Source organism: Hyperoodon ampullatus (genome assembly GCF_949752795.1).
Source record: "Hyperoodon ampullatus genome assembly, chromosome: 17".
Classification (NCBI taxonomy): Eukaryota; Metazoa; Chordata; class Mammalia; order Artiodactyla; family Ziphiidae; genus Hyperoodon; species Hyperoodon ampullatus.
Window position 1 is genome coordinate 77,427,015 of NC_136930.1, and position 18,701 is coordinate 77,445,715.

At 56.3% G+C, this 18,701-nt stretch overlaps 1 protein-coding gene across 1 annotated transcript in view; it reads left to right on the forward strand.

Moving 5' to 3' along the window:
* Positions 1-18,701, forward strand: part of MROH1 (maestro heat like repeat family member 1) — a gene marked incomplete at its 5' end in the record, with an annotated part of 54,233 nt that overhangs the window by 1,496 nt on the left and 34,036 nt on the right. Inside the window, 8 exon segments of the mRNA XM_079722230.1 lie at positions 5,331-5,462; positions 5,880-6,042; positions 6,279-6,377; positions 11,072-11,223; positions 11,618-11,758; positions 12,002-12,094; positions 16,421-16,499; positions 16,724-16,837. Coding sequence (XP_079578356.1) covers positions 5,331-5,462; positions 5,880-6,042; positions 6,279-6,377; positions 11,072-11,223; positions 11,618-11,758; positions 12,002-12,094; positions 16,421-16,499; positions 16,724-16,837 — 973 coding nt within the window.

Consider the following 18,701-nt stretch of genomic DNA (forward strand, 5'->3'; position numbering starts at 1 on the left):
GTGGGCGTGCCGACTGGACTCTGCAGAGATGGCTCAAGGCCCGCCAACTACAACAGAAGGGGCTCTGCCAGCTCCCCCTCTCCTGTGTCTCGGCTCCACGGTTCTATGACGCTCTCAGCTCCCTGTGGTGGGAAATTATTTCAGTTTTCCCCAGTGCGTGTTTTAGGCTCATTCCTGGGAGTTAGACTTTCGGTCTCAAACGACCATTTTTCTTTTTGTTTTTGACATTTGATCAGTAAAAGGGGATCCCTATACAATATGAGTTATTTCTCTCTCATCTGTCAACGCCATTTCCTGGGGGAAATAGCCGCGTCCTGCTGAGTGGCTGCTGAGCGGCTTGTGCTGCGGCTTGATGACCTCTCCTCTCGTGGGGAGGGTCCCCTGCCCCCGCCCGGCTGTCCTAGCTGTTCTGGGCCTTTTACGTGTTCATGGACTGCTGTTGGGACTGGGGGTAGGTAGGACGGGAAGGGCACCCTTGTGCTTGGGCACGTGTGTGTCTACCCAGGCTCTTCGGCTCATGGAGCTTCACGGTGCATGCGTGCTGGGTGTCAGGGCCCTTCTCTTTGTGGCTGAAAGGCTCCATCATTGTGACCTGCTGAATTCAGCATCCGATTGTTAGACAAAGATTAGGGCTGCCCTGGCTATTTGAAGAAATGGCCAAAGAGTACTAAAGGTGGCTAAAAAGCCTTTGTTATTTTTAACAGTTCATAGCAAAATTTAAGTGTGCTTCATACTTGTCATTTTCTAGCTCATTTATGATTTCACCCCTTTTCTAGCCTTTTTAGTTTCTTCAACCAACTTTAAAAACCAACTTCCTTCACAGTGGCCCTTTACAGTGAGCATGTCTGAAGCTGGAAGCTCCGTCCCCCTCAGGGGAGCCCTTCCTAGTGGCTCCCCACCCCCAGCTGCCACCACTGCCTCGTCCACACCCTGCTGCCAGCGGCTCTGTGCCACTCACTCGTGTTTCTTCACAATCAGACTTTATTGGGCTGCATCTTAGCATGTACATTTCGAATCCCTTTGATTCTCTCTCCAGAAAGATGTGGGGTAGCAGAAGACAGGTGTGGAGCACTATCTGATCATTGTAGGTCAGGGCAGCGTTTTGAGATGCGTGCGATGCTTTGTAGATATCAGCTTCTAGAGGCTTCAGTGTGCCTGGGGCGCTGGGGCATGTTTGCTGCTCCACCAGCTGGTCCTGGTCTGTGTTCCTGGACGGCGGTGGGCCGCACAGCTTTAGACAGATCCAGTCTCCTTCCTGTTGGCCAAGTCTCAGCATAGGAAAGGTGAACACAGGGACAAGCAGGCTCCTTCACAAGGGCTGTCAGGCCAGTGGGCAGGGAAGTGATTTGGGGAAGAGAGGCAAAAATAGTTGTCTTCGTCCCCTCTGGCTCCTATGACAAAATGCCACAGACTGGGTGGCTTTTAGACAACAGACTTGTGTCTCCCACAGTTCGGGAGGCTGGAGGTCTTAAGATCAAGGTGCTGGCAGATTCAGTGCCTGGTGAGCGCTTGCTTCTTGGTTTATAGACGGATGTTTCCTGCCTTTGTCCTCGCCTGGCAGAAGGGATGAGGGAGCTCTCTGGGGTCTCCTTTATAGGGGCGCTAACTCCACTCATGAGGGCTCCACCCTCGTGGCCTAATCACATCCCAAAGGCCCTGCCTCCTAACATCCTCCTGCACGCAGGTAGCCTAGTCATCCAGTTCATCCATTTAGTGGACTCAGTCGGTTCTGGGGGTGGGGGAAGGGCCGCAGGGGTGATGGGCTCATTGGCCACCCACCAACACATCAGAATGGTTGAGCCTGAACTCTCACACACACCTGCCAAGGGCAGGTATCATCAGCAAGCTGCCCCCCCCCCACCCCCACCCCGTTCCTTTCCCAATGTGCTACCTGACAGGGGGCTGTGGCTACATCATCCTGCATGAGGGCCTGGGCGAAAAGCCCCTCCCTCGGAGGGAGTGCCCCACATCTTCTTTTGATGTGGTTACTGTTCTGCTCATTGAACTCTCAGGAGCAGCATAAAGTGGAAATAAAGTCTTAAAAAATAAGCAGCTGTTGCAACTTTGTAGAAGTAGAAGAACCCATCCTAAAATTCATAGGGAATCTCAAGGGATCCTGAATAGCCAAAACATTCCTAAAAAAAGAAGAACAAAGCTGGAGAACTCACAATTCCTGATTTCAAAATTTACTAGAAAGCTACAATAATCAAGCCAGTGTGGCACTGGCATAGAGACAGACACATGGACCAATGGAGTAGAATAGAGCCTAGAAATAAACTCTCACATATATGGTCAAATGATTTTCAACAGGGGTGCCAAGATAATTGAATGTGGAAAGGATAGTCTTTTCAGCAAATGATGCTGGGAAAACTGGATATCCATTTGCAAAAGAATGAAGTTGGACCCCTACCTCACATTATACACAAAAATTAACTCAAGGGGTCAAAGACCTAAACGTAAAACCTAAAACTGTAAAACTCTTAGAAGAAAACATAGGACAGAAGCTCCTGGACATTGGACTTGGCAATGATTTCTTGAATATGATACCAAAGGAACAGGCAACCAGAAGAAAAAATAGACAAATTGGACTTCATGAAAATTTTAATAATTTGTACATCAAAAGACACTATCCACAGAGTAAAAAGGCAACCCACAGCATGGGAGAAAATGTTTGCAAATCATATATCCAATAAGGAATTAATATCCAGGATATATAGAGAACTCTGAAAACTGAACAACAAAATACCAAACTACTCAATTCAAAAATAGGCAAAGGACTTGAATAGACATTTCTCCAAAAAAGATATACAAATGGCCAATAAGAACATGAAAAGATGGTCAGCATCACTAATCATTAGGGAAATGCAAGTCAAAACTACAGTGAAATACCACTTCACATCCATTACAACGGATACTATCAAAAAAAGAGAAAATAACAAGTGTTGGTGAAAATGTGGAGAAACTGGAAACCTTGTGCAGTGGTGGTGGGAGTGTTAAATGGTGCAGTGACTATGGAAAACATTATGGAGGTTCCTCAAAAAATAAAAATAGAATTTTCATATGACCCAGAAGTTCCACTTCTGGGTATATACCCAAAAGATTGAAAGCAGAGTCTCAAAGAGTTATTTGCACACCTTTGTTCATAGCAGCATTAATCACATTAGTCAGAAGGTAGAGGCAACCCAAGTGCCCATCAGTGGATGATGGATAAGCCAGACGTGGTCCATCCACACAACGGAATACTCAGCCTTGAAGTGAATTCTGGAAATTCCCTGGCGGTCCTGTGGTTAGGACTCAGCCCTGTCACTGCCAAGGGCCCAGGTTCAATCCCTGGTTGGGGAACTAAGATCCCACAAGCTGTGGTGCTGCCAAAAAAAAAAAGGGAATTCTGACATGTGCTACAACATGGATGAACCTCTTTTTTTTTTTTTAATATTTTTATCTAGGGATACATAGGACTTTTAAGAAATAAATTTATTTTATTTATTGTTTTTGGCTACGTTGGGTCTTCGTTGCTGTGTGCGGGCTTTCTCTAGTTGTGGCGAGTGGAGGCTACTCTTCGTTGCGGTACGCGGGGCTTCTCATTCCGGTGGCTTCTCTTGTTGCAGAGCCTGGGCTCTAGGCACGCGGGCTTCAGTAGTTGTGGCTTGCGGGCTCTAGAGCGCAGGCTCAGTAGTTATGGCACACGGGCTTAGGTGCTCCGTGGCATGTGGGATCTTCCCGGACCAGGGCTTGAACCAGTGTCCCCTGCATTGGCAGGCGGATTCCCAATCACTGCGCCACCAGGGAAGCCCCTGGATGAACCTCCTTGGGGACATTTTGCTCAGTGAAATAAGCCAGTCACAAAAGGACAAATACTGTATACTTCTACTTATATGAAGTGTCCAGAATAGTCAGATTCAGATACAGAACGTAGAAAGGTGGGTGGCAGGGGCTGGGGGGATGGGAATGGAGACTTAGGGTTTAATGGGGACAGGGTTTCAGCTTTATAAGGTGGAAAGAGCTATGGGCAGGGGTGGTGCTGACGGCCACACACCAGCTGAATGTGTTTAATACCACTGTGCCGTATGCTTGAAAACGGTTAAGATGGTAAACTTTGTTATGTGTATTTTAACACAATTTAAAAAAACGAAAAACAGAACAAAACAAACCAGTAGGGCTTCCCTGGTGCCCCAGTGGTTGAGAATCCGCCTGCCAATGCAGGGGACACGGTTTCGAGCCCTGGTCCAGGAAGATCCCACATGCCGTGGAGCAGCTAAGCCCGTGCGCCACAACTGCTGAGCCTGCGCTCTAGAGCCCGCGAGCCACAACTACTGAAGCCCGTGTGCCACAACTACTGGAGCCCACGCGCCTAGAGCCCGTGCTCTGCAACAAGAGAAGCCATCACAGTGAGAAGCCCATGCACTGCAACGAAGAGTAGCCCCCGCTCACCACAACTAGAGAAAGCCCGCGCGCAGCAACAAAGGCCCAACACGACCAAAAATAAATAAATAAATACATACATACAAACATACATACATACATACATGCCAGCAGCTGTGAATGACCCCATCAGTAGGACATTGGTACTTTACCCAGGTATAAGCTGTATGTTTCTACTTGAAATATAGGGGTTCCTGCCCTCCTCTCTCGCCTGTAGGGCTGAGTGACCGGGTAGTGTGGGCCACCCCCGTGAGGGCTGCTAGCAGCCTCTGCAGGAGGGAGCTTGGTGGGGACGTCGTTGGTGGGGGGCTCTCGCCCGAGGGTCACGAGCACCTTTTCTCAGGCCTGAGCAGCTCTGCAGAGTGCAGCCAGCCTGAGTCGCACCCTTTCTTGCCCTCTTTCCTCCCGTCACGTGGCCTGGGCACTCCAGCTGCACTGAGGTTGTGCCCCCTGGTCTGCACCCCCTGTCTGGACGCTCCATCCCTGGGGGGAAGGGGGAGGGTCCTCAGGAAGCGGCGGGTCTTGGTCTTTCCTGGCTCCCCGAGTATTTCCTGCCCTCACCGCCGGTCTCTGTGATGCCCGGGACTCCGGCAGGATGAAGCCCTTCCCTTGGCTGGGCTCTGCTCGTGTCGTGGGGTTTTCTGTCGTCACCGTGACATGCCCTCCACCTGTCACAGCCTCCGCTGTGGTCTGCGTGTCCTCAGTGAAGGCGAGGACGACGCGTGCTGGACGGGGGCGCTGCAGGGACGTGGCTGAGGAGAGGGCTGCTCCAGGACACACGGAGAGCTCCCCAGCACACAGGCCACCCAGAGCGACGCTGTCAGGAGACCAGGGCTCTTTCTTAAGCTCAGGGAGGAGCCGTGAGAGACGAGCCAGTCCTGGTCCTCCCTCCACGGTTCTCTCCTCAGCTGGCGCATCCGTACCGGACGATGATCCTGAGGGTCATGGAGACAGTTGTGAACTGTCACATCGGCGAGCTGGACAAGGACTTGGCCAGGGCCAGCATCCTCCTGGCCTCCAGCGAGATGACCAAAGTGAAGGTCTGTGGGGCTGACCAGGCCCTGGCTTGGGAGGGAAGCTGCTTTCCGAGGCCTTTCCTCCCAAGTGCCTTAAGGGTGTGGGTTTGTGTCCGGATGCCTCGAGTTTGGCCTCTGGGTCCTGTGCACTGACTGCCCTCCTGGGGTGGGGAGGGTCACCCCACAATCTCCGATAGAAACTGAAGCAGAGAGCAAACTTCCCAAACCCTCAGGGCAAATGTAGGGGCAGTGGTGCCCGGTGTGTGTAGGCGCTGGGCTCAGCAGGGGGCCCTGCTCGCAGCAGCAGCACGTCCCGAAGACGGGCAGCCTGTCCCCTGGCGTGACTGAGGGCAGAGTGTCTCATTTCGCTTCCTGGGCGGCTTCAGGGTGAGGTCTGCCTCCTTCGGTCTGGGTGCCAGTTCAGATCTTTTGGTGGGATAGGAATTGGTTTGTGACTGGCAGCAGGCCGCCAGCAATGTCCTGGTGGCGGTGGGAAAGCGTTTCATCAGCAGCGTGATGGAGGAGATGCTGAGCAATTTCCAGCCCGGGGTCCTGCCGCACCATTTTGTCGTGCAGACGCTCGCCAACCTCTCAGTTTCCAATGGTAGGTGGCGGCCTGGCCCCGTTTGACCCATGCTCAGCGGTCGTGAAGACCTCTGGGAGCCCCCCGGCCTCGCTTCCCTGTGTCCCAGCAGCCCCACCGTGAGCCCCAGGCTGTGCAGAAGGAGCTCAAGCCGTGTGGCCGGGGTGCCCTCTGCCTCCCCTGGGGCACAGGGCCCGAGGGAAGGACAGGCTGGGTGGGGATGGCAGTGGGGCCCCCGTGACGTACCCCTCTTGCAGTGTTTGGCATGGTGCCCTTCCTGACGTCCATCCTGAACACCATGCTGCCCATGCTGAGCGCAGCCAAGACCGACTCGATGAGGGTGGTCTTCTGCTGTGGTAAGACGGGGCCTCTGCGGGCAGGTGGGCCTCTGCGGGCAGGTGGGCCTCTGCGGGGCAGGTGGGTCTCTGTGGGCAGGTGGGTCTCTGTGGGCAGGTGGGCCTCTGCGGGGTAGGTGGGTCTCTGTGGGCAGGTGGGCCTCTGCGGGCAGGTGGGTCTCTGCGGGGTAGGTGGGCCTCTGCGGGGTAGGTGGGCCTCTGCGGGGCAGGGGCTGGGCGCAGCCTGTCCACTCCTGGACCTTTTGTCTCCAGTGCCCCTTTGTGGGGCTGTGGGTCCTCCAGGCTGCAGGAGGAGGGTGGGACATTTAGAGGAAGGGTGACTGCAGCGTGGGCTGGGTGGACGCTGCTGCAGGTAGAGACCTGGCCTCTGCCGTCTGACTGCTTTTCTCTGCTGCTGGGGACCGCCTTGCCCAGGACTTTACACTGCAGTCCCTGAGCCCTGGACGCTTGATGCGGGGCGGGAAGAGACTCACCCAAAGCGGCAGCTGCTTCCCATTTCTCTCCCTGCTCCGTGCTGGGAGAGTGACCATTCCCTGGGCATCTTGGGATGGGGTAATCACTCTCCCACCTTCTGTGTGCGGCCCTCTGCGTGCCTGGGCAGGGGACGGTGCCTCGTGGCATGACTCTTGATGGGGGGGGGGCACTCGTGTGGGAGGGAAGCAGAGGGTCCTGAGACACGGGGGCTGAGGGGGCCTGGGCCTCTTCTAGCAGCCACCACGTTGCCCTTGTCCTTTAGCTTCCTGGTGTTCCTAGTGTCCCCACCAGTCTCAGGAAGACTGCTGGCTGGTACTGAGGGGAGGGAGAGGGAGCACCTGGGCCATCTGAGGCCCCCATGAGGACAGGACCCTTTTTAATCCACAGCCCAGCCTGTTAGCAGGTGCTGGGCTTCCACCCCAGGCTGCCGGCTAGGGAGCATGTGGTGAGGGCGTGGCCACACTGGGCAGGGCTCAGGCTTGGGGTTGGGGGCTGGTAGCTAGAGGACGTGTTTGGGGAGGGTTCCTAGGGAAGCTGCGTATCTTGCACACACCTGGGGACTTTCCTAGCCAGGGCCTAGAGCTTTGGGCCCCAGCCCTCCCTGTTCGCAGTGGCTTTGGGTTCAGGGTTCCCCTGCTTTCAGGGGGCCCTAGGAGGGGCTCCAGCCCCTGCCAGCCCTCCTCACAGCCCCCCGCGTTCCCCATTCTCTCCATTCCCTGCCGTGGTCTCTCTGGTGCCTCTTGTAGGCTCCTCCCACCTGTGCGTGATTGGCAGGCTGCCTGGGCTGAAGGGCGGAAACCCTCCGTGACCTGGTTTTGGCTGAAAAGGGAATTTGTGACAGGATCCCCGAGCAGCTGGGCCGGGAGTCCCCGCTGAGCTGGGGATGCAGGAGCAGGACACGGAAGGGGCCGAGGCAGAGCTGAGGGGCTGGGGCTGCACCTCGGCTGCACTGCAGACGGGGAGGAGACCAGCCTAGGACAGCACGCGTGCAGGCCGCCGGGGGAGCACGAAGAGCCTAGGTCGGAGCCGAGGGCTTAGTTGCTGGCCCCGGGCAGCTCCTCTGGGAAGTACTGGCCTCACTCTGGAAGTGCAGGGCCCTGCACGGAGAGCTGACTCGCAGTTCTCAAGAGCTCTGGTCCCTGCCGTTCACAGGCCAAAGGCCCCTGCGGTTCTCACCTTGTCGGTATGTCGTGTCTGAAGCAAGTGCGTGGGCCAAGAGACCTGCCCGCGGGCCGCCCTCCTGCTGAGGTGCGCACTCCTCGACACAGATAGAACGATCAGGGTCTGCAGTTGGAGGGAAGGGTGGTCCTGCCTGCTGGAGTGGCCCCAGTCGGGCCAGGAGGGTCCACAACAGCCCGTCAGCGGCCTGGGTGGGCCCCGAGAGGGCTGGGGCCTCCTGTCCTTCTGGACAGCCTCTGGTTCTGGGCAGATGTCTGTGTCCACTGCCAGAAGGCGGCACAAGTGGGCAGTGGCGCTGGGCCAAGAACAGGAGCACGTGCACACTTGAAGGTTCTTGTCCAGTTGGCAGGACGCTGTGGCCAGGCAGGGGAAGAGTGGGGAGGGAGACCCAGAGACCGTGTTGACGTGTCCCAGACAGCAGGGTGCACGGCTGGCCTGGCCACACTGTCCAGCACCGATAGGCGGCCAAAAATCACTGCCCACAAGGCAAGTCTCTGATAGGAAAGGTGGCAGCAAAATAACAGAAACCGAGACTTGGGGAAAGCAGACAGTTCAGGGCGGAGAAAACAGGCAGGAAAGGAAATCTGAGGTTAATATCCTCAGGGAGTTCAGAGAAGATGCATTCAGGAAGCAGGAGCATGTTGCTGTGAGGAAGCTACATTCGGAGAATAAAATTAAGCTTCCGGGAATTAAAAACGTGATGAAAATGGAAGGCAGAAATCGAAGAGAAGGTTGAGGAAATCCTCCAGAAAATAGAGCAAAAATGCAAATATATGGAAAATAGGAGAGAAAGAAAAGAATTAGCAGGCTAGGCCATGAAGCCAGCATTGGAATAAGACACCCTGGAAAGAACGAACGGAGAGAGTGGAGTGGGGAGTCGTGCAGTAATCCCCGAGCCTGCCCTGCAGCAGGAGCTGATCCTGGTGGAGAGGCCCTCCAGGCGCAGCACCGGGAAGACTTTGTGGGGGTGGGGCAGGGATGGTCCAAGGGGAGGCTGAGGAAAGAGGGTGGCCTTGCCTTCTCTCGCTCAAGGGAGGGCGCCAGAAAGCTGCAGTGGAAGGCACCCTCTGAGAATCAGCACTCTGCCCAGATGCTCCTTGAGCAGGAGGTAAAGGCTCTTTTGGAGAAGCCAGGATCGGGAAGGATGCGGTCCCACATGGCAGGCCGAGGGGGCCCCAGGGTGTGCGTGCGGCAAGAGATGTGGAGGTCGCCTTAGTGACCCGTGCCTGGAGAGCCAGGGAGACACGAACCGCAGGCGGTCGGTTCCTCTGGGCAACAGAGCTGCTCGTGGAGGGAGTGGGGGGGCTCTGGCAGCGCGGGTCTGGAGGGATGGACGGAAGGGACGGGCCCCGGCCTTGCGGGAGCAGGTGAGGAACGTCGTGGACGCGTTATTTAGCGAGAGGTGGATCCAAACCCCATGTTTGCTTCTGGAGAAAGGGAACTGGGCTGGCGGAGGGTGTGTGAGAATTGCTCTTCTACCTTATGCCTGTGTGTGTACCTGATGAAAACCTCAAACCTAGTAACAGATCCGGGGCTGGGTTTCTGCTTCTGGCCATATAGTAGCCGTTACCCTGAAAGACCTTCCCATGCAAAATACCTAGGATCCCTGATCAGTTTGACCAACAGCCTGACTGAACAGCTCAAGGAGGCAAAAGAGTGGGGGGACGAAGGGGCCGTGGAGGAGCGGGGGGTTGAGAGAGGAGCTGAGGGTTCTCGGGGCACCTGCAGCCCCGGTTTTAGCAGCCACGTGGCAGGGAGGGGACCAGAGCCCACCTCGCCAGACCCTCCAGGGGCCTATCCTCAGTGGAAGGGCTGCCCGTGACACAGAAACCTTCCCCCAGGAGGTAGTTTTCTTTCAGAATTTCTTTATGTTCTCTCTTGAGCACATGTGAACATGGCTGCCCTCCTGTAGATGGAGGGTTAGGTTTAGTCTTTCTGCTGGGCTGCAAAGCCCAAGCTAAGAAATTAGCCTTATAAGTGGGCCAGGTTTGAGGTTGTGAGCTGGGGCAAGTAAAGACCCCCGGGGCAGCTGCTGCAGCCCCTGCCTGGGCGCCGGGCTCTGCCCTCGGGAGGCCCGGCCGGGAGCCGCTGCCTCTCCGGGCCATTCCATCATCTCCCCCTCCACTGCCCAGGCCCTGTGGCCAGGTCGTGGCCTCCGACTCTCCTTTGTGGCCCCATCGTCTCCCGTGATCCAGGGTCCAGGTCCTGCTGGCCACTCGCAGGTCTGCACCAAAGCGAGTCCCCAGGCTTACCCGCCTGGTGTCCACAGCACAGTCCCTTCCACGGACACAGACCCCAGGCCAGCGCTCCCCACTCTCGGCACCCTGCCACTGTGCCCCCAGGTCTTCTTCCTACACATGTCCTGGGGGGCCCACGCCTGCCCGGCACAGCGGCCCTTGGAAGCGCGTGGCACGCGTCTCTGTGAGGGGGGAGGTGGGCACAGCAGGCTGGAGTGGGCCAGGCATGGTGGCCTGGAGGCGTTTTGGGGAGGTTGGTGCCTGTACTGGTTTCCTTGGACCACCTTAACGAAGGACCACAAATTGGGGGGGTTAAAACAACAGAAACGTGTTCTCTACGGCTCAGGAGGCTAGGATTCCGAGGGCAGGGTGTTGATAGGGCCTTGTGCCCTCTGCGGCTCTGGAGAGAAACCTTCCAGGCCCCCTGACGTCTGGAGGTGCCCGTGCATCCTGGCGCGTTGGCTCGAGGCTGCAGCAGTGCAGCTCTGCCTTCGTTGTCCCCGCGCGTCTGTCTCTCTTCTTGTGAGGACACGGTCCTGTTGGAGTTGCCCCCCACCAACTGTGACCTCGTCTTGACTCATTGCATCTGCAAAGACCCTATTTCCGAAAAAGGTCACATTCTGAGCTTCTGCGAAGCACATGAGTTGGGGGCCCCTTCACGCCTGCACAGCGCTTTGGTCCCGAGCTTGGCCAGGTGCTCTGGAGGGTGTCTCGCAGGCAGCGTGGCATGTTAGAAGGGGCAGGAGTCGCGCGGAACCTGTGCGGCCATGGGCCGGCTGTCGCTTACCGCGTGGGTCGCCACAGCTCTGCAGCGCTTCAGCGAGGGCACCCTGGAGTACCTGGCCAACCTGGACCAGGCCCCCGACCCCACAGTCAGGAAGGACACCTTCGCCACTGACATCTCCAACGCCTACGACATCCTCTTTCACCACTGGCTGCAGAGCCGGGAAGCCAAGGTATGTGTGGCCCGTAGGGACCTGTGACCTTGCCTAGCTGGCTTTCCTCTCCCACCCCCTAGCCTGGAGGTACTGCTCCAGTCACCTGGGCCTCTTCTGGGGTTCTGCGGGTTCTCGGGGGTGGGGCGCGGGGGAGATCTGTCTACACGTGCCCCTCCCTCCCCCGCCCCGCAGGTCCTCACAGAGTAGGGCTAGTTTCCTGGGGCCCCAGCGCTGGACCTCTCCCCGTGGGCCCACTCCCTCCGCCCCTTTAGGACCCCCGCTCGCTGTAACCCGGGTCTTCGAGTCCGGCTGTGGGGTCCTTGGGGAAGGGCTCTTTGCACATCTCTGCCCCGGGCTGACGGGCGTTGCCGGCCGGTCCGCACGCGAGCGCCTGTCCCTGTGTCCCCCCCAGCTGCGGCTCGCTGTGGTGGAGGCCCTGGGGCCCATGAGCCACCTGCTGCCCAGCGAGAAGCTGGAGGAGCAGCTCCCCAAGCTGCTGCCTGGAGTCCTCGGCCTCTACAAGAAGCACGCCGAGACCGTCCACGTGTCCAGGGTGCGTTCAGGAGTTCAGCTGCAAGGGGCGCGGGGTCGGGGGGAAGCCCTGGAGGCAGCCAGCCTCAGCGGGGGGCGTGGACGGGAGCCGGGGAGCCGGGCCCACCTGGCCTCACCGCGCGCCCCCTTCCCGGCCCTCCCCTGCGAGCGCTAGGGCAGAGGGCTGGGAGCCTCCCGCAGCTGGCAGGGGTGGGCCTGGGGCAGGAGGAGGCCCTGACGGCCCCTCTCCTCCCTCCTCGAGCAGAGCCTGGGCCAGATCCTCGAGGCGGCCGTGAGCATGGGCAGCCGCACGCTGGACGTCCAGCTTGACTCACTCCTGGCTGCCCTGCACGCTCAGGTGGGCTGGGGGCCCAGGGAGGGGTGGGAGCACGCTGGGAGGTGCCTGCTGAGGGTCAGGGAGCAGGAGGCGGGGCTGAAACGTGGGCTTCCCTCGGGGCTACGGCCCGCCGTCTGCCCAGCGCTGGGGCTTGGGCCGTGCGACACAGCACAGCCCCGGTGTGTGGGGGCCGGAGCGGGCAGCCAGCAGGCCAGGGGCAGCTCTGGGTCATCTGCACTGGCCGTGCATCCCGAGGGCCCAGGCTCAGGTGGAGACCCCCTCCAGGGGTCCTGAAGGCTCTGATGGAGAAAAGGCTTCGAGGAGGCTCCGCAGCCGTGCACACCCTGCCCCCCCAGGTCAGATGAGGGGCATGGAGGTCACGGGGAGCTCTGGGGGGACGTTGCGTCCATGGGACTTTCTGAGTGGGAGAGAAGAGGGCCGGAAAACTAGAGAGAGTGTGGGCAGGCGGCTCTTTGAGAAAGAGAAGCAGGGAGAGTGGACTTCCTTGCTCCCCCCACCCCCTGGGGCATCTCTGGGCATGCTCCACTCCCACACCTGCTGGGATGCCAGCCTGGCCTCCCGGGCCCGCCGGCCTGAGCCCTCACCTGCCACACACACGGTCGGCGCCCAGTGAGGGCCGGGGGTCGGGCTATGGTAGAGAGATTAAATAGTAATTTTAGTGTGTGAGCAATGGTAATGAACCTGAAAAACTGTATGAAGTGGATAGATTCCTAGAAAAATCTTAAAAATGTCAAAATTGGCAGAGAAAAAATAGAAAACTTGACTAAACCAGTAAAGAAATGGAAACAACATTCCAAGCCCTTCCTTTCTGAAAGCAAACCCAGGACCCACGTGGTTTGAAGGTTGTGTTCTTCCAAACTTTTGAGGGACAGCTAATTTCCACTCTACACAGGTGGGCTTGGAAATGAGAAAAGGATCCAGAGCTGCCTGATAGATTCTCTGAGGCTGGTCTTGATTCCAAATCCAAGTCAGGACCACACAGAAAAATCTAGGTGTACTACTGTGAGGCTAGATGTGAGGATCGTGTGCTCAGTGAAGGGAGTTACCCTACGCTGTGCTCCCGGCACTGCACCCTCAGCACTGCGCTCCCAGCACTGCACCCTCAGCACTGTGCTCCCAGCACTGTGCCCTCAGCACCGCGCCCTCAGCACTGCGCTCCCAGCACTGCGCCCTCAGCACTGCGCCCTCAGCACTGTGCTCCCAGCACTGTGCCCTCAGCACTGCACCCTCAGTACTGTGCTCCCAGCACTGTGCTCCCAGCACTGCACCCTCAGCACTGCACCCTCAGCACTGTGCTCCCAGCACTGTGCCCTCAGCACTGCGCCCTCAGCACTGTGCTCCCAGCACTGCGCCCTCAGCACTGCACCCTCAGCACTGCACCCTCAGCACTGTGCTCCCAGCACTGTGCCCTCAGCACTGCACCCTCAGCACTGTGCTCCCAGCACTGTGCTCCCAGCACTGCACCCTCAGCACTGTACCCTCAGCATTGCACCCTCAGCACTGTGCTCCCAGCACTGCGCCCTCAGCACTGTACCCTCAGGATTGCACCCTCAGCACTGTGCTCCCAGCACTGCACCCTCAGCACTGCACCCTCAACACTGTGCTCCCAGCACTGCACCCTCAGCACTGTACCCTCAGCACTGTGCTCCCAGCACTGCACCCTCAGCACTGCACCCTCAGCACTGCGCCCTCAGCACTGTGCTCCCAGCACTGTGCCCTCAGCACTGTACCCTCAGCACTGTGCTCCCAACACTGCGCCCTCAGCACTGCGCCCTCAGCACTGTACCCTCAGCACTGTGCACCCTCAGCACTGCACTCCCAGTACACGAGGGGTGTAGGGCCCAGCCAGGGGGCTGCACAGCGCTGAGGCCAGTCAGCTCACCTCATCATGGAATGAGATTCCCGAAAATATTCTCTGATATCAATCAATGCAGAAAAAGCTTTTGATAAAGTTCAACACCTATTTGTCGTTAAAGCTCTTAGCAGCCAGGATCAGAAAGGAACTTCTCTAACTTGACGAAGTTTAAATACCCAAACCCTCCGCATACGTCCCGGTGAGTGGGGGGCAGGAACGTTTCCTCTAGTGTCAGCAGCAGGGAGGAGCCCCGCTCTCAGTGTGAATGGGGAAAAGAACAGGAATGGGGGGAGCGGGGCCAGACCTGTCGTTCCTCTCCTCCCGGCCACCCACCCTCCGTCCCGGTCCCCGGGCTCCTCTTAATACACTCGGCAGCGGGTGGGTCGCCACTCGGGCCTCCGCAGCGAGAAGGCACAGGCGTGAGGGGGAGGGTTTGCTCCGTTCTGTCCCTGCTGTCCCAGCACCGGTGCCTGTTACTCGTGAGCACTCAGTAGACGTTTGTCTTATGGGTGGTTGATTTCTTCATCCAGAAAGGCGCTCATATATGAACCGAATCGGTTCACAAATACTAGAACTGAGTTCAGCAAGCTTGCCGGTTACAAGACCACCCTGTAAAAGTCAGGAGCATTCTTCTCCGTCAGTAGTGACCAACTAGAAAGTACAAACAAATGACCATTTACAACAGCGACAGAAACTTCTTGTAAAGTGTCTGGGAATTCACCTAATGAAGAATGCCTGAGATCTCTATGGAGAAAAAGTTTACAGCTCTGAAAAAAGTGAGGAAAAAAATGAGAGATATGGTACAATATCATTTACTTAATATAAAAGTGATTGCATAAAACCGTAAAAGCAAACAATGATTATCTATGGGATGGGGGTGGGGTTTAAACGGGAAATATAAATATATAAAAGCTGAAAAGGCAGAAAAAATGTGATATTTCCTTTTCTTAGAGCTTTCCATTCATGTCTTTTGTTTTCCTATTGGTTTTTAGGGGGTTTTTTCATATTGATCTGTAGCAGTTATTTATAGTCTCATATCATGTAGGTATAAATGTTTGTTTCTACTTTGTCCGTTATCTGTGGCTCTGTTTATGGTATTTTTTGCCATGCAAAATTATTTAGTTTTTACACCATCATTTATCCATCTTTTGTGTTACAGTTCAGCTTTTGCTATACTTGGAAAAGGCTTTCGAGTTCTGCAATTAATTTTTAGCTTCTCTCATTTTCCCCTATACTTTTACTGTTTAATCCGTCTGGAGTTTGCTTTAGGGAAAGAGTGAGAATCTAGTTTTATCTTTTTTCTGGATGACTACCCATTTGCACTAGTTATCTATTGCCCTTTGACCGATCACTCCAAAACTTAGCACGTGAAAACAGCAGCGGTTTACTCTCTCCAAGTCACTATGGAGTCCTGAGCAGCTCAGGCTCCCGCGTGGTCACCGTCATGCATCTTCCAAAGGCTCCCCGTGGGGCGGGGGTTCTGCTTCCAAGCCGGCTCCCTGCTCCTGGGCTGCTTGAGCGGCTGAGTGAGCCCGGGAGCAGGTAGGAAGCCGTGGTGCCTTTTATGGCCAGGTTAGGTCTTTGCAGTGGAAGTGACAAGGAGCACCCTGGGGGCCTGGAGCAGAACCCGGCCGCCACTGCTGGTCACTTCTCACCTTAGAGCCCTGTGCCCAGAGGCCCTGCGGGTGTCCTTTGTTGTGACCTTGAGGGGTTGAGTGGGGGCTGGGGTGCCACCCAGAGCTCAGCCCCCGGTGAGTGTCACCCGCTGAGGTGCAGTGGAGCCCAGAGACACATCTGCCAACAGCCTCTGGTTTTGGGGGGTTTTTTGCGGTACGCGGGCCTCTCACTGCTGTGGCCTCTCCCGTTGCGGAGCACAGGCTCAGGACGCTCAGGCTCAGCGGCCATGGCTCACGGGCCCAGCCGCTCCGCGGCATGTGGGATCCTCCCGGACCGGGGCGTGAACCCATGTCCCCTGCATCGGCAGGCGGACTCTGAACCACTGCGCCACCAGGGAAGCCCCTCTGTTTTTACTTTTACTAGTGCAGCTTCTTTTTCTTATACAGTTTTGAACGAATGGACTCTAGGTATTTTGGTTTCCAGTGCTTTCTGTATTCTAGAGGTCCGTGGTTTCCAGCCCAGGATGTCATGCCCAGGAAAGCGGGAAACTGTCTCCTTTCTCATCAAGGAATGTGTCTTGGGAATTTGTTTTCCTGGCTGGTGGTGGGAAGGGTGGGGTATAGAAGGAGCAGGACTCTTTTCCCTTGAGAGGGCCAGCTGTACGGTGTGGGCTGAGGTCCCCAGGGCGCTTCCAGTCACAGGTGAGGGGCTCCTGCACCCAGGTGAGAGAGCGCCTGAGGGACCTGCCCCTGCGTGGTGGTTGAGGTGGAACCTGGGCCCAGCATCTTCACGGGACCTGTCCCTCCCGTGGCCTTGCTGGGCCCCTGTGACCGTGCCCTCTGTTCCTGGAGCAGATCTGCGTGCCCGTGGAGTCCTCGAGCCCTCTGGTGATGAGCAACCAGAAGGAGGTGCTGCGCTGCTTCACGGTGCTGGGTATGAGGCCGGCGGCCTGGCTGCTCTCGGGGGCGGGGGGCCCTTTGTCTAGTGTGCTGCCCGCCTGTGTCTCTGGGGAGCATACAGCCAAGGCCTGGCTGGGCCGCAGCCCCGAGCGTCCGGCCTCCCTGGCCGCCAGGCCTTGCTTGTCTTGGAGGTGCAGACCGCCAGCAGGGAGCAAAGGACAGCTCGTTACAGTTTTTTGACGAGCGCTCGCCCTGCAGCCTGCTGCTCGCCTGACCGCCTGCTGGCTTTCCTGCTGCCCAAGCTGGACACCAGCAACGAGAGGACCCGTGTGGGCACCCTCCAGGTCCTGAGGCACATCATCAACTCGGCCGGTAAGTGCCCTTTGTGGCGCAGAGATGGAAAAGGCCGACATTGTCCAGCTTTTAGGTGAAAAGGAACATCTTGCTTTGAATTCTTTGAATATTTTCCCCAACTTTCTATTTTGCAAAATTCCAAACTTTTTGAAAAGTTGCAGCGATAGTGCTCATCTGCCTCCCAGCAGGTGTCCATCACTGACATTTGCCCTTGACAGCTGGCTGCAGACAGTGGGACACAGTGCCCCTGACCCTGGGCCCGGCAGCTGCCACATGCCCGCTGGTCTGGTGGCTCAGTCCCGCTGCCCCGTCACGCTGTCTGCCGCAGCTGCCCCTCAGTGTGGGGTCTGCGCTCGGGCATATGTTGCTTAGTTGTATCTTAGACGTGGACCTTTGAGAAGAGTTGAGGCCAGTTCTGTAGACAGTCCCTCAATTTCCGTGTGTCTGATGATTTCCTCACAACTGGATGGAAGAATTCAGGTTTCTTGCTTTTAAGGCTAATTTAATCAGCAATAAGCTTGAACAGTTTTCACACTTAAGTCTGTTTTTTTCCGGTGAGCCTTGGTTGCTAAACAGTGGCCGTGGACGTGGCCGTGGCTGTGGGCCACATCAGGGCTGCAGCCTGCTTTTGTACAGCCCGTGAGCTCAGGGTGGTTTTCACATGGCAACGGGTTGTACAAGCAAACAAAGAGAATATGTGATGGAGCCCACTTGTGGCCCTGGAAGCCTAAGTGTTCTCTGTCTGACCCTCTGTGGAACAAGCATGTGGACCGGATGGTGCCTGTGGACTTGGCAGCTCTTGGGTTTGGGGACTGAGGGGGCAGCACTTGGCGGGCAGGGCCGGGTCCTGCCGTGAGCCCAGGAGCACGTGGCTGGTGGCCTGCCGGCTCCCTGGGGAAGGGTGGTGCTGGGACAGAGAGCAAGGCCTCTCACCTGAGCCACAACGCCCTCGGGAGCCCAGGCGCCTGCGGGCCTCGGCCGGGCCTTTGCTTCCTCTCTGACCTGCTGTTTATGGTCATTAGCGGCACTGAACGTTTTCTACGCGCTTAGCCTCGCTTGCCTTTCCTTTGTTAATTCTTCTCTCGCGATGATGTTCCAAAGTCACTTCGTATCCACTTGTCTTTCATTTTTTCCTTTAAGTTCTTTCTCTGGCCATAAGTGTATGTACGTATATATGGTTAGGACTCGGTGCTCTCACTGCCCAGGCCCCGGGTTCAATCCCTGCTCAGGGAACTAAGATCCTGCAAGCCACGTGGCATGGCCAAAAGAAAGATGTGGTACATATAAAAAATAGAATGCTGCTTGGCCATAAAAAGAATGAAATAATGCCATTGCAGCAACATGGATGGACCTAGAGATTATCATAGTAAGTGAAGTAAGTCAGAAAGAAGACATACACAATATATCACTTTTATTTATTTATTATTTTTATTTTATTTTATTATTATTATTTTTTTGCGGTACGTGGGCTTCTCACTGTTGTGGCCTCTCCCGTTGCGGAGCACAGGCTCCAGACGCGCAGGCTCAGCAGCCATGGCTCACGGGCCCAGCCGCTCCGCGGCATGTGGGATCTTCCCGGACCGGGGCACGAACCCACGTCCCCTGCATCGGCAGGCGGACTCTCAACCACTGCACCACCAGGGAAACCCAATATACCACTTTTATGTGGAATCTAAAATATGACAAAATGAACTTATTTACAAAATAGAAATATACAGACAGAAAATAAACTTGTTACCAAAGGGGAAAATTGGGGGGAAGAGATAAATTAGGAGTTTGGGATTAACAGGTACACACTACTATATATAAAATAGATAAACAACAAGGTCCTACTGTATAGGACAGGAACTATACTCAGTATCTTGTAATAAACTATAATGGA